The sequence below is a fragment of the Heterodontus francisci genome, chromosome 17, assembly GCF_036365525.1.
Source record: "Heterodontus francisci isolate sHetFra1 chromosome 17, sHetFra1.hap1, whole genome shotgun sequence".
Lineage (NCBI taxonomy): Eukaryota > Metazoa > Chordata > Chondrichthyes > Heterodontiformes > Heterodontidae > Heterodontus > Heterodontus francisci.
The window spans coordinates 96818498-96833862 of NC_090387.1; the positions used below are offsets into that span (position 1 = coordinate 96818498).

Sequence of the window (15365 nt, forward strand, 5' to 3'; positions counted from 1 at the left end):
TCTGTCCGTCCGGATAGAGATCTGTCTTTCTGGATAGAGATCTGTCTGTCCGGATAGAGATCTGTCTTTCTGGATAGAGATCTGTCTGTCCGGATAGAGATCTGTCTGTCTGGATAGAGATCTGTCTGTCTGGATAGAGATCTGTCTGTCCGGATAGAGATCTGTCTGTCCGGATAGACATCTGGCTGTCTGGATAGAGATCTGTCTGTCTGGATAGAGATCTGTCTGTCCGGATAGAGATCTGTCTGTCCGGATAGACATCTGGCTGTCTGGATAGAGATCTGTCTGTCTGGATAGAGATCTGTCTGTCCGGATAGAGATCTGTCTGTCTGGATAGAGATCTGACTGTCTGGATAGAGATCTGTCCGTCCGGATAGAGATCTGTCTTTCTGGATAGAGATCTGTCTGTCCGGATAGAGATCTGTCTTTCTGGATAGAGATCTGTCTGTCCGGATAGAGATCTGTCTGTCTGGATAGAGATCTGACTGTCCGGATAGAGATCTGTCTGTCTGGATAGAGATCTGCCTGTCTGGATAGAGATCTGTCTGTCTGGATAGAGATCTGTCTGTCTGGATAGAGATCTGTCTGTCCGGATAGAGATCTGACTGTCCGGATAGAGATCTGTCTGTCTGGATAGAGATCTGTCTGTCCGGATAGAGATCTGTCTGTCTGGATAGAGAGCTGGCTGTCTGGATAGAGATCTGTCTGTCCGGATAGAGATCTGACTGTCCGGATAGAGATCTGTCTGTCTGGATAGAGATCTGTCTGTCCGGATAGAGATCTGTCTGTCTGGATAGAGATCTGTCTGTCCGGATAGAGATCTGTCTGTCTGGATAGAGATCTGTCTGTCCGGATCGAGATCTGTCTTTCTGGATAGAGATCTGTCTGTCCGGATAGAGATCTGTCTGTCTGGATAGAGATCTGTCTGTCTGGATAGTGATCTGTCTGTCTGGATAGAGATCTGACTGTCCGGATAGAGATCTGGCTGTCTGGATAGAGATCTGTCTGTCCGGATAGAGATCTGTCTGTCTGGATAGAGATCTGTCTGTCTGGATAGTGATCTGTCTGTCTGGATAGTGATCTGTCTGTCTGGATAGAGATCTGGCTGTCCGGATAGAGATCTGACTGTCCGGATAGAGATCTGGCTGTCTGGATAGAGATCTGTCTGTCCGGATAGAGATCTGTCTGTCTGGATAGTGATCTGTCTGTCTGGATAGAGATCTGGCTGTCCGGATAGAGATCTGACTGTCCGGATAGAGATCTGGCTGTCTGGATAGAGATCTGTCTGTCCGGATAGAGATCTGTCTATCTGTATAGAGATCTGACTGTCTGGATAGAGATCTGGCTGTCTGGATAGAGATCTGTCTGTCCGGATAGAGATCTGTCTATCTGTATAGAGATCTGGCTGTCTGGATAGAGATCTGTCTATCTGTATAGAGATCTGACTGTCTGGATAGAGATCTGTCTGTCCGGATAGAGATCTGGCTGTCTGGATAGAGATCTGTCTATCTGTATAGAGATCTGTCTTTCTGGATAGAGATCTGTCTGTCTGGATAGAGATCTGTCTGTCTGGATAGAGATCTGACTGTCTGGATAGAGATCTGTCTGTCCGGATAGAGATCTGGCTGTCTGGATAGAGATCTGTCTATCTGTATAGAGATCTGTCTGTCTGGATAGAGATCTGGCTGTCTGGATAGAGATCTGTCTGTCTGGATAGAGATCTGGCTGTCTGGATAGAGATCTGTCTGTCCGGATAGAGATCTGGCTGTCCGGATAGAGATCTGACTGTCCGGATAGAGATCTGGCTGTCTGGATAGAGATCTGTCTGTCCGGATAGAGATCTGGCTGTCTGGATAGAGATCTGTCTATCTGTATAGAGATCTGGCTGTCTGGATAGAGATCTGGCTGTCTGGATAGAGATCTGGCTGTCCGGATAGAGATCTGACTGTCTGGATAGAGATCTGGCTGTCTGGATAGAGATCTGTCTGTCTGGATAGAGATCTGACTGTCTGGATAGAGATCTGGCTGTCTGGATAGAGATCTGTCTGTCTGGATAGAGATCTGGCTGTCTGGATAGAGATCTGACTGTCTGGATAGAGATCTGTCTGTCTGGATAGAGATCTGGCTGTCTGGATAGAGATCTGTCTGTCTGGATAGAGATCTGTCTGTCCGGATCGAGATCTGTCTTTCTGGATAGAGATCTGTCTGTCCGGTTAGACATCTGACTGTCTGGATAGAGATCTGTCTGTCTGGATAGAGATCTGACTGTCTGGATAGAGATCTGTCTTTCTGGATAGAGATCTGTCTGTCTGGATAGAGATCTGTCTGTCTGGATAGAGATCTGACTGTCTGGATAGAGATCTGTCTGTCCGGATAGACATCTGGCTGTCTGGATAGAGATCTGTCTGTCTGGATAGAGAGCTGCCTGTGAGATGAAGCAAGGAGAAGGGGTAAAGGGTAGCTATTCAGAGTGGCAGATGGTGAACTGTGGTTCCCACAAGGAGCAGGTTGTGAACCAGTGTTTTTAACAACTTCTCTTCACGATTTACACTTTGGAATCAAAAACAACATTTCTTAGTTTGTAGCTCACCCCAAATTGGGGGGAATAGTCAACTCTGAGAATGACTGCTAAATATTATAAGAAAACATTAATAAGCTTTAATAATGTACATATAATTAGCAAATGACTTTTAACACAGAAAAAAATGATGTATTACGTTCTGGTCAGAAAAATAAGGCGATGTTATATCACTTTGTAAATCAGAGTCTAAATTAATATTGGCGACCACGCTCTGGAAGTGGTTCAAGAGTTCATCTACCTAGGCTCAACTATCACCAGTAACCTGTCTCTCGATGCAGAAATCAACAAATGCCTGGGAAAGGCGTCCGCTGCTATGTCCAGACTGGCCAAGAGAGTGTGGGAAAATGGCGCACTGACACGGAACACAAAAGTCCGAGTGTATCAAGCCTGTGTTCTCAGTACCTTAGGCTACTGCAGTAAGGCCTGGACAACGTATGTCAGCCAAGAGTGACATCTCAACTCATTCCATCTTCGCCGCCTCCAAAAAATCCTTGGCATCAGGTGGTAGGACCGTATCTCCAATGCAGAAGCCCTCAAGGCTGCCAACATTCCCAGCATATACACCCTACTAAGCCAGCGGCGCCTGAGATGGCTTGGCCATGTGAGCCGCGTGAAAGATGGCAGGATCCCCAAAGACACATTGTACAGCGAGCTCGCCACTGGTATTAGACCCATCCATGTCTCCGCTTGAAAGACGCCTGCAAACGCGACATGAAGTCTTGTGACATTGATCACAAGTCGTGGGAGCCAGTTGGCAGTGATCGCCAGAGCTGGCGGACAGCCATAAAGGCGGGGCTAAAGAGAGGCGAGTCGAAGGGACTTAGCAGTTGGCAGGAAAAGAGACAGAAGCGCAAGGGGAGAGCCAACCGTGTAACAGCCCCAACAACCAATTTTATCTGCAGTACCTGTGGAAGAGTCTCTCACTCTGGAATTGGCCTTTATAGCCAGTCCAGGCGCTGCTCCACAAACCACTGACCACCTCCAGGCGCTTACCCATTGTCTCTCGAGACAAGGGGGCCAAAGAAGAAGAAGAAATCAGAGTCTAAATGGGGTAGTGGGGTAAACTACAAATACAGTAAAGGCAGGTTAGCAAGATCATGAACAAATATTAGGGTTTATTTCCAGAGGGATAGAATTGAAAAGTAGTGAAGCTATACTAAACCTGTATCCACTGCTAATTGTATGTTAATTGTGTTTAATTATATGCAGGTTGTGGGCATTAACTGGGTATTCACTTGAGCCACTGTAAATACACACAGACCAAAATGGTGGTTATTGAGTTAAAAAGTGTATGCTTGTAATGTGTAACTCTATAAATAAGTATAGACGTGTGTAACGATTGTCTCCAGTTCTATCCTTCACTAACTGGCTTTCTGGAATATAGTAACTGCTGACTATCCATACATTTTGATTGTCTTTCCTTTGCATTTGCTGTCTTGTTATTTAAGGTTAATGTAAGAGTAATGTAGTGTATAAAGAATTTAAAATGACACAAATTAAAACAATCATGTTGTAGCTGCGATAATGTGATCCTCTAAATTGGTCATGGATTAGAGGACCATAGTCACTCAGTGAATGAGAAATCTGTTTCTCACCGTACATCTTCCAAAACAGATATCTGTACAGTGTTTGTATCTATATTGGGAGTTTTGTAAATGCAGTTCACCAAGTTTCATTGAAAAAAATAAAATATAATGTTAACTCGGGCATCTGGATATTCAGGCAACAAGAATTTCAACTTGCCACTCTGACATAAAACTAACATCTCGTTACAGAATCTGCTTGACTTGCACTTTCATTGATTTCTAATGAAACCAGGCAGTTTCTGTAATGAATGGCAGATCTGTAATCTGTAATAAAAGTTCTATGTCTGGGTATCCAGTTGAAAAGGTAACAGTCTGTTGTGTCCTGCCACCAGGGCAAGTTCGAACTTGAATCTCACACACAGGATTATTGAGCTAAGGAAGGTGGTTTGTCCTTATCTTCCTACGGTTTTATCTTCATAAAGCCTTTGCCTACCTGGTCTGCCACCAAGGCTAAAGAGCCCCAACCACCCTTTGCTACTGCCTCTCTACCTGTCTCTCCTCCTTTAAGACAGTCCTTAAAATCTGCTTTGTCCAAGCTTTTGATCACTGGTCCTAATATTCCCTAATGTGACTTGGTATCAAATTTTGTTTGAACACATTCCTGTGAAGTGCCTTGGGGCTTTTTCCTAATTAAAGGTGCTATATAAATGCAAGCTGTTGTTATTAAACAGCACAGACTCTTTAATCTCTTCGAAGCCTTCATCCATTATATTACCTCTGAATAAGATTTTTTCTGTAGCATAATCAATCACAATACACTTTTGCCATTGATAGATAACTGAAAACCAGACCATTGAAGTAATCAATCAGAGTGTTCAGATCACTGTGCCTTCAGATGTGAAGACTGGAATCACTGGTAGATTTAATGTTGCATTTACCCTCTGCAAAACATCAACTCGGTTGCAGGTAATTCTATCCAAACTCAAATTGACTCAAATACTGTTTGCATTGTGGATTAAGAGGTGACACAGAGTTCTTGCAAATAATTGGTGGCTCAATCTCCTTGAGTTTAACATCTTGCAACGTGTGAAGATTCTACAGAAATGAGGGGAAAAAGTTCCATTTGAGTACAGGTGCTGAACTGATGGGAGCAGCTCAACTGCCCAGTTGACTACAATGGAATGTAAAATTGGAGTGATGTAAATCAGGTACCTGATCTGATCCTGTCAGTTTCATACTGGCTGGATTAGGTTAAAATTGCATCTCAAGAGTTCGGGAAGGGGGCAGGTTGAAGGCTTGTGGCTGTAGAGAGAAGGAGGGCTGAGTCTACAGTGGAATTTGAGCATAAGGATAAGAAATTTCAATTGGATGTATTCAGGAGCAAAAGACAATGCAGATTAGTGAGCACAGGGTGATGAGTAAACAGGGTTTGGTGCAGGTTAGGACATGAGCAGCAGAGCTTTGGATGATCTCAGGTTCATGAAGCCTGGAAGATGGGAGGCTGGACGCTATTGTGTCATTCAAATGCAAGTGGCAATGCATGGATGAGGATTTCAGCAACAGACTCTCAGAGGTAGGGGTAGAGGCAGGTTATGCAGGTGACTGGAGGTGGCCTTTGTGGTGAAGTGGATATGGGGTTAGAAGCCTAGCTCAGGGTTGGATAGGCCTCCTGCTGAGAATGGAGATGGAACTGGAGGCAAAGGAATGGAATTTGTGTTGGGGCAGCAGCTAATGGCTTCAGTCTTTCCAATGATCAACTGGAGGAATTTGCAGGTCATGTGGGATTGAATGTTAGACAAGCAATCCAGCAATACAGAGGCAGTGAAGGGGTTAAGAGTTGGTGGAGAAATGGATACTGCCAGTATAAATGTGGAACCTCACCCCAGGTCTGCTGACGATGTTAGGAATGAGCAGTACATAGATGAGAAAGAGAAAGGGATCAGGTCGAGATTTTCAGGGGATTCTGCAGGCAGCACTGTTAGGCTGAGAAGGGAAACCATTTCTGGAGCTTGAGAGAGTAAATGCAGGAAGGATGTTTCCCCCTGCTGGGGGATCTAGAACCAGGGGACACACTCTCAGAATAAGGAGTAGGCCATTTAGGTCTGGATGAGGAGGATTTTTCTTGACTCAGATAGTGGTGAATCTTTGGACTTCTTTACCCCCAGAAGGTTGTGTTCCCTGGTTCTAGACTCCCCAACCAGTGGAAACATCATAGCAACATCTACCCTGTCTATCCCTTTCAGGATTTTGTAGGTTTCAATGAGATTACCTCTCATTCTTTGAAACTCGAGAGAATACAGGCCCAGTTTCCACAATTTCTCCTCATAGGATACTCCCACCATCCCGGAAACAAGTCTGGCGAACCCTCCTTGCAGTCCCTCTATGGCAATAATATCTTTCCTAAGGTAAGGGAACCAAAACTGCACGCAGTGCTCCAGGTGCGGTCTAACCAAGGTTCTATACAGTTGAAGCAAGACTTTGCTACTCTTGTACTCAAATCCTCTTGCAATGAAGGCCTAAATACCATTAGCCTTCTTAATTGCTTGCTGCACCTGCATGTTAGCTTTCAGTGACGTATTGACAAGGACACCCAAGTTCCTTCGTACATCTACACTTTCTGATCTCTTATTATTCAAGAAATACTCTGCACATCTGTTCCTCCGATCAAAGTGAATAACCTCACATTTTTCCACATTATATTCCATCTGCTTCGTTCTTTCCCACTTACTAAGTCTGTCCAAATCCCCTTGAAGCCGCTTGGCATCTTCCTCACAACACACATTCCCACCTACTTTTGTGTCATCCGCGAACTTGGAAATACTACATTTGGTCCCCACATCCAAATCATTGATATATATTATGAACAGCTGTGGCCCAAGCACTGATCCCTGCAGTATCCCACTAGTCACAGCCTGTCAATACAAGAATGACCCATTTTTTCCTACTCTCTGCTTTCTGCCTGTTAACCAATCCTTAATCCATGCCAGTATATTACCTCCTATCCCACATGCTTAAATTTTGCTAACCAACCTCCTGTGGGAGACTTTATCAAAGGCCTTCTGAAAATACAAGTATACTACATCCACCGACTCCCCTTTATCAATACTGTTAGCAACATCCTCAAAAACTCAAACAGGATCATCAAACATGATTTTCCATTCATAAACCCATGTTGACTATGCCCAATCAGATCATTATTATCCAAGTGTCCATTTATCACATCCTTTGGAATAGGTTCCAGCATTACCAATGACAGACCAACAGGTCTGTAATTCCCTGTTTTCTCTTTCCCTCCCTTTTAAATAGTGGGGTGACATTTGTTACCTTCCAATTTGCAGGAACCATTCCAGAATCCATAGAATTTTGGAAAATGATCACCAATGCATCCACTATCTCCATAGCTACCTCTTTCAACACTCTGGGATGTAGAATATCAGGTCCTGGGGACTTATCAACCTTCAGCCCATTAACTTCTCCAATACAACCTTCTTACTAATACTAATTTCCTTCAATTCCTCATTCTCCCTAATCCCCAGGATCTCTAATTCTGGGAGATTTCTTGTATCTTCCTCAGTGAAGACAGACACAAAGTAATCAATTAGCTTATCTGTCATTTCTCTATTGCCCATTATAAATTCTCCTGACTCTGCCTGTAATGGACCCACATTTGTCTTAGCCAAATGTTTGCATACCTATAGAAACTTTTACAGTCCGTTTTTATGTTTTTAACATTAGAACTAGGAGCAGGAGTAGGCAATTCAGCCCCTCGAGCCTGCTCCGCTATTCAATATGATCATGGCTGATCTCATCTCGGCCTCAACTCCACTTTCCTGCCCGTTCTCCATAACCCTTCAACCCATTACTAATTAATTTTTGCTAGCTTACATTCATATTCTATTCTCCCTTTCTTTATCAGTTTCTTCGTCCTCCTTTGCTGTATTCTAAAATCCTCCCAATCCTCAGCTTTACCACTATTTCTGGCAACTTTATAGGCTTTTTCTTTTAATCTTATACAATCCTTAACTTCCTTTTTTATTCAGGGTTGACTGCCCTTACCTTTGGGCTTTTGTGCCTTGAAGGAATGTGTAGTAATATTTCTTTAAAGACTATCCATTGCCTATGTACTGTCAGACCTTTTAATGTATTTTCCCAATCCACCTCAGCCAATTTGCCCTTCATACCTCCATAATTTTCTTTGTTCAAATTTTACACCCTGGCTTCAGATTGAACTACCTCACTTTCAAACATAATGTAAAATTCTATCATATTATGGTCACTCATCCCTAAAGGTTCTTTTACAACAGGATTATTTTTTTTTAGAAATACAGCACTGAAACAGGCCCTTCGGCCCACCGAGTCTGTGCCGACCATCAACCACCCATTTATACTAATCCTACACTAATCCCATATTCCTACCACATCCCCACCTGTCTCTATATTTCCCTACCACCTACCTATACTAGGGGCAATTTATAATGGCCAATTTACCTACCAACCTGCAAGTCTTTTGGCTTGTGGGAGGAAACCGGAGCACCCGGAGAAAACCCACGCAGACACAGGGAGAACTTGCAAACTCCACACAGGCAGTACCCAGAATTGAACCCGGGTCGCAGGAGCTGTGAGGCTGCGGTGCTAACCACTGCACCACTGTGCCGCCCGGCACATTATTAATAAATAATATTAATTATCCCTTTCTCATTACCTAAAACTCGATCTAAAATAGCCTGTTCTGTAGTCGGTTCCACAACATACTGCTCCAGAAAACCATCCCTAACACACTCCAGAAACTCATCCTCCACAGCATTAGCGCTTATTAGGTTTACCCAGTCGACATGCAGATTGAAGTCACCCATGATTACTGTATTACTCATGCTACATGCTTCTCTAATCTCCTGATGAATACCATGCCTTACACTGCCACTACTGTTGGTGGCCTATAAACAACTCCTACCAATGTTTGCTGCCCCTTTCTGTTTCTTCGCTCCACCCAAACAGATTCCACATTTTGTTCTTCCGATCTGAGATCCTCCCTTACTAATGTACTGATCCCATCCATTATTATCAGCGCAACATCACCTCCGTTTCCTTTTTGCCTGTCCTTCCTAAATGTCAAATATCCTTGAATGTTCAGTTCCCAGTCTTGGTCACCCTGTAGCCACATTTCCATAATGGCAATGAGATCATACCCATTTACCTCTATTTGTGCCTTTAAATCATCTACCTTGCTGTGAATGCTGTGTGCATTCAGGTAGAGTGCTCTTAACCTTGTCTTCTTGACATTATTCTACATTCTAAGCCTGGTTGATGCTCGCCTTTGTTTTACCTGCCTTCTAATGTCACTTGCTACTTTTTTACCTCCTGTTACCAGCTTTTCTTCTTTCCAATTTGAGCTACCCCTCAGGTTCCCATCCCCCTGACAAGCTAGTTTAACCCGTCCTCAACAGCACTAGCAAATCTCCCTGTGAGGATGTTAGTTCCGGTCCTGTTAAGGTGAAGCCCGTCCATCTTATACAGGTCCCACCTGCCCCAGAACAGGTACCAATGCTTCATAAATCTGATACCCTCCCTCCTACACCGATTCTCCAGCCATGTGTTCAATCGATCAATCCTCCTATTCCTATGCTCATTAGCATGTGGCACTGGAAGTCATCCTGAGATTATTGTCCTTGTGGTCTGCCTTTTAATTTCCATCTTAACTCCTTAAAATCTGCTTTCAGCACCTCATCCCTCTTCCTACCTATGTCATTGGTACAATGTGGACCATGACCTCTGGCTGTTCACCTTCCCACAGAAGGATGTCCTGCTGCTCCTCCGTGACCTCCTGGACCCTGCCACCAGGGAGGCAACACACCATCCTGGAGTCACGTTTACTGCTGCACAAATGCCTGTCTGATCCTTTATTGAATCCCCTATCACTATTGCTCTTCCACTCTTCTGCTTCCACTCCTGTGCAGCTGAGCCACTCGTGGTGCCATGGACTTTGCTCTGGCTGCACTCCCCTGAGAAATGATGGCTCTCACTAGTATCCTTAATGGAAAACCAATAGGTTTAAGGAGACAGCTGGTAGTGGAGAAAAGACAGGTGATCCAGAATGATCTATTATCAGTGTGTCGCTTTTGCAGAGGAGAGCAGGACTTGATCGTCTTAGACATGGTCCGGCCTGATCATAGGAGGGCTGTGACTAAACCTGTTGCATGCCACATACACTGAAGTCTGTGTCCTGTGGATGTGAGGAAGCAAGGATGGAGTTCATACCAGGGGAGGTGACTGCAAAGTAATGGTTTTTCTGGGGTGAAGAGCATCAAAAATAAATGTGAGAGAATGGTTAAGAAGGTCAACAACTGCAGAAGTATTGTGGCAAATTTAGGGCCCAAGGTTAGGCAGTAGAATGGTACAGAGGGGAGCTGTACAAGATGAATGCAGAAAAAAGTGGGTTTGGAAGGGACCAAGAGAATGTGCCTGGTGAAGATATAAGGAAGTTGGCAAAGATGATTCAGACTATCTGAGTTGAGTGTCCAGAGGACAATGTCACTTTGCTAAAATGGATGATGAGATTTTCAGGTTTTAATCATCATAATTACTGTTGGGGGAGATGAAGACATGCACTCTGAGGTCACCAGCTAGCATTCTCTTTACTGAGATGCAACATGAAGGTTTGCTTCTACAGCAGTTGGTTTTAGAAAGGAGAAGAGTGTCCAGAATGGCCAAAGAATGAAAGGGTAAATGACTGATTTATTCATCAGCCTGCCGTGGACATGTTATTGAACTTCTGGCAATACTGCTCTGCAGTCCAGGACATGAGAGAGTTGGCACTCATTGGCTGTGTCATCTCCCTACACATGGCATGAAAGACATTTCATGGGGGTTTCCTCCATTAGGCACTCAGCAACAGTCTGTCTCTCCTTGGAGCGTTTGGAAGTCTCTGAGAGTGTGAGTTCTTTTTTCTGCTTGCACCAGATAAAATAGTTTCTCTGTATCTACCCTATTGAATCCTTTTATCATTTCAAGCAGCTCCACTATCTCCCCTTAATCATCTAAACTCAAGAGAATACAAGCCAATATATGTTCTGATAGTTTTGCCTTCTGACGCCCGGTATCGTTCAGTAGATTTTTCTAAAATGTCATCCCTTTTTCTTCACAGGTTCAAAATAACAGAAAGATTCTGAATGATGCTCTGATTGGAATTACTGTAGGAAAACAGAAAGTGAAACTGAATAACCCTGTTACCATTACTCTCACTCATGCACAGCAACCAGTAAGACCACTGTGCATTCTCATTTTTTATTTGTGCGTGGAATGTGATTTTCACTGGCAAGGCCAGCATTTGCTGCCCATCGATAATTACCCTTGCGAAGGTGGTGGTGAGCTGCCTTCTTGAATCACTGCAGTCCTTGGGGTGTAGGTACACCCACAATGCTGTTAGGAAGGGAGTTCCAGGATTTTGACCCAACGACAGTGAAGGAACGGTGATATAGTTCCAAGTCAGGATGGTGTGTGGCTTGGAGGGGAACTTGCAGATGGTGGTGTTCCCATGCATCTGCTGCCCTTGTCCTTCTAGTTGGTAGAGGTAGCGGGTTTGGAATATGCAATCAAAGAAGCCTTGGTGAGTTGTTGCAGTATATCTTGTATATGGTACACACTGCTGCCACTGTGTGCCAGCGGTGGATGGAATGAATGTTTAAGGTGGTGGATGGGGTGAATGTTTGTAGATGGGGTGCCAATCAAGCGGGCTGCTTTGTCCTGGATGGTGTCGAGCTTCTTGAGTGTTGTTGGAGCTGCACCCGTCCAGGCAAGTGGACAGTACACAAGAACATGAGAACACAAGAAGTAGGAGCAGGAGTAGGCCATTCAGCCCCTTAAGCTTACCCCGCCATTCAATAAGATCATGGCTGATCTGTCCCAGGCCTCAGCTCCTCTTTTGGGCCTGCTCCGCATAACCCTCGACTCCCCAAGATTTCAAAAATCTATCGACCTCCTCCTTAAATGTATTTAGTGACCTAGCCTCCACAACTCTCTGAGGTAGAGAATTCCAGAGATTCACCACCCTCTGAGAGAAGAAATTCCTTCGCATCTCAGTTTTAAATGTGTGCCCCCTTTATCTGCAACTATGTCCCCTAGTTCGAGATTCCCCTACCAGTGGAAACATATTCTCAACATCTACCCTGTTAAGCCCCCTTAGTATCTTATATGTTTCAATAAGATCACCTCTCATTCTTCTAAACTCTAATGAATAAAGGCCTAACCTGTTTAGCCGTTCTTGATGAGACAGCACCTTCATCCCAGGAATCAGCCTAGTGAACCTTTTCTGAACTGCCTCCAATGCTAGTATATCCTTCCTTAAACACAGGGACCAAAACTATATGCAGTACCCCAGGTGTGGCCTCACCAACACCCTGTACAGTTGTAACAAGACTTCCCTATTTTTAAACTCTGACTCTCGAGCAATAAAGGCCAAAATGTCATTTGCCTTCCTAATTAATTGCTGCCCCTGCATGCTAACATTTTGTGTTTCTTGTACAAGATCACCCAGATCCCTTTGTACTGCAGTATTTTGTAGTCTTTCTCCATCTAAATAATAATCTGCCTTTTTATTCTTCCTACCAAAGTGAATGACCTCACACTTTCCCACATTGAACTCCATCTGCCAAGTTTTTGCCCACTCTCTTAACCTATCTATATCCCTTTGCAGATTCTTTGTGTCCTCATCACAACATGCCTTCCCACTTATTTTTGTATCATCAGAAAATCTGGATACTTTACACTCTGTCCCTTCCTCTAAGTCATTAATAGAGATAGTAAATAGTTGAGGCCCTAGAACCGATCCTTGTGACACCCCCTTATGGCTTTCCAACCTGAAAAAGACCCATTAATCCCGACTCTCTGCCTTCTGTGTGTTATCCAATCCTCAATCCATGCCAACACATTACCCCCAATACTCTGAGCACCTATTTTATGCAATAACCTTTTATGTGGCACCTTATCAAACACCTTCTGAAAATCCAAATACTCTACATCTACAGGTTCCCCATTATTCACTCTGTTTATTATATCCTCAAATAACAAATTTGTCAAACATGATTTCCGTTTCATAAAACCATGTTGACTCTGTTTGATTACGTTATGTTTTTCCAAATGTCCTGCTATTTTTTTAGAATTAGAATTGGAACATTACAGCGCAGTACAGGCCCTTCGGCCCTCGATGTTGCGCCGACCTGTGAAACCATTTGACCTACACTATTCCATTTTCATCCATATGTCTATCCAATGACCACTTAAATGCCCTTAAAGTTGGCGAGTCTACTACTGTTGCAGGCAGGACGTTCCACGCCCCTACTACTCTCTGAGTAAAGAAACTACCTCTAACATCTGTCCTATATCTATCACCCCTCAACTTAAAGCTATGTCCCCTCGTGTTTGCCATCACCATCCGAGGAAAAAGACTCTCACTATCCACCCTATCTAACCCTCTGATTATCTTATATGTCTCTATTAAGTCACCTCTCCTCCTCCTTCTCTCCAACGAAAACAACCTCAAGTCCCTCAGCCTTTCCTCGTAAGACCTTCCTTAATAATGGACTCTAGTATTTTCCCAGAGACAGATGTTAAGCGAACTGGTCTATAACTTCCTGCTTTCTGTCTCCCTCCTTTCTTGAATAGGGGTGTCACATTAGCGGTTTTCCAATCCGCTGGTACCCTACCAGAATCCAGTGAGTTTTGGAATTCACACTCCATCACACTCCTGGCTTGTACCTTGTAGATGGTGGACAGGCATTGGGGAGACAGGAGGTGAGTTACTCACCACAGAATGCCCAGCTTTTTCCCTGCTCTTGTAGCCACAGCACTTATGTGGCGAGTCCTTTGTGCCACACTCGATCAATTGCTGCCTTGATGTCACTTTCACCTCACCTCTGGAATTCAGCTCTTTGGTCCATGTTTGGACCAAGGCTGTAATGAGATCAGGAGCCAAGTGACTCTGGCGGAACCCAAAGTGAACATCAGTGAGCAGGTTATTGCTGAGTAAGTGCTGCTTGATAGCACTGTTGATGACACCTTCCATCACTTTGCTGATGTTTGAGAGTAGGACGGTAATTGGCCGGGTTGGATTTGTCCTGCTTTTTGTGACAGGACATGCCGGGTCAATTTTCCACATTGTCGGTAGATGCCAGCATTGTAGCCGTACTGGAACAGCTTGGCTAGGGGCAGAGCAAGGTCTGGAGTATAATTCATCAGCACTATAGTTGGGATGTTTTTGGGGCCTGATATATGTCAACTTTGTCTTGTATGAAAGCCTTTTTTTGTTTTTCTATTTACAAAGTATAATTGTATGTTTTATTTTAATTTTAGGAACATTCTACAAAATGTGTTTTCTTGGAATTTGGAGCAAATGGTAAATAAAGATTTTAAAAAAAAAGATTGGTTCATTATTGGGATCAGAATTCTATTGTAGAAATTACAGCACAGGGACGGGCTGTTTAACCCTCCCTGTCCAACCCTCCACACAAGCACTATTCTAATCCCGTGTTCCTGCCTTCTTCCCATATCCCTTCAGCCCCCATTTCCATCAACTACCTATTTATACTCTTCTCAACTGGTCTCTGCTTCAGTTGCTAACTCCATACCTAATTCTACAGACTCGCAACCTCCTGTGCAACAACGTTATTCTTACATTTAATCAATGTACCTTCATTCTGCAACAATCAATGAAGACAACCTGTTTCTATCTACTTGGTCCCATTCTGTCACCACTTTAAACAGCTCTATCAAAGTACTCTGTATTCTCCTGGCTCTAACCAAAGCAGTGCCAGTTTTTGGAATGTTCTTTTGTATGTGCATTACTTCATGCTAACCTCAAGTAATGATTTTAACCTGACAACGTTCTGTTGCAAATTCTACAGGGACAAATCACTGGAATGATTCTGGCTGTACAACGGAAACCAATGGCACCCAGACCACCTGTTCATGTACCCACCTGACTTTTTTTGCTGTGTTACTGGTACGTATGGTAACAGGAAGCCTGTAATCAATCACTGAAGTTGTGATGTGTACCACATTTGCACAGTTATCAAATAAGGTTGATCATACTTCTAAGCATTATAGTGCTCAGTTGAAGTCGCGCACTAATACAATAATTATTCAGCTCAACTGATTTTATTCTTCACTTGTGTGAAGGATTTTGTCCAATTGATGTTGATAGTGATAGGTTGCATTTTAGTTTTAACAGTGAATCAATACAATCATCTAGAAACTAATGGTGCAAT

At 43.6% G+C, this 15365-nt stretch overlaps 1 protein-coding gene across 5 annotated transcripts in view; it reads left to right on the top strand.

Moving 5' to 3' along the window:
• Positions 1-15365, top strand: part of LOC137379127 (adhesion G protein-coupled receptor G3-like) — a 269576-nt gene that overhangs the window by 150605 nt on the left and 103606 nt on the right. For all 5 annotated transcript variants that reach the window (XM_068049842.1, XM_068049843.1, XM_068049845.1 and 2 more), the window contains exons 6-9: positions 4942-5073; positions 11249-11362; positions 14452-14494; positions 15003-15100. In XM_068049842.1, the coding sequence (XP_067905943.1) occupies positions 4942-5073; positions 11249-11362; positions 14452-14494; positions 15003-15100 (387 nt within the window). The remainder of the gene's footprint in view (positions 1-4941; positions 5074-11248; positions 11363-14451; positions 14495-15002; positions 15101-15365) is intronic.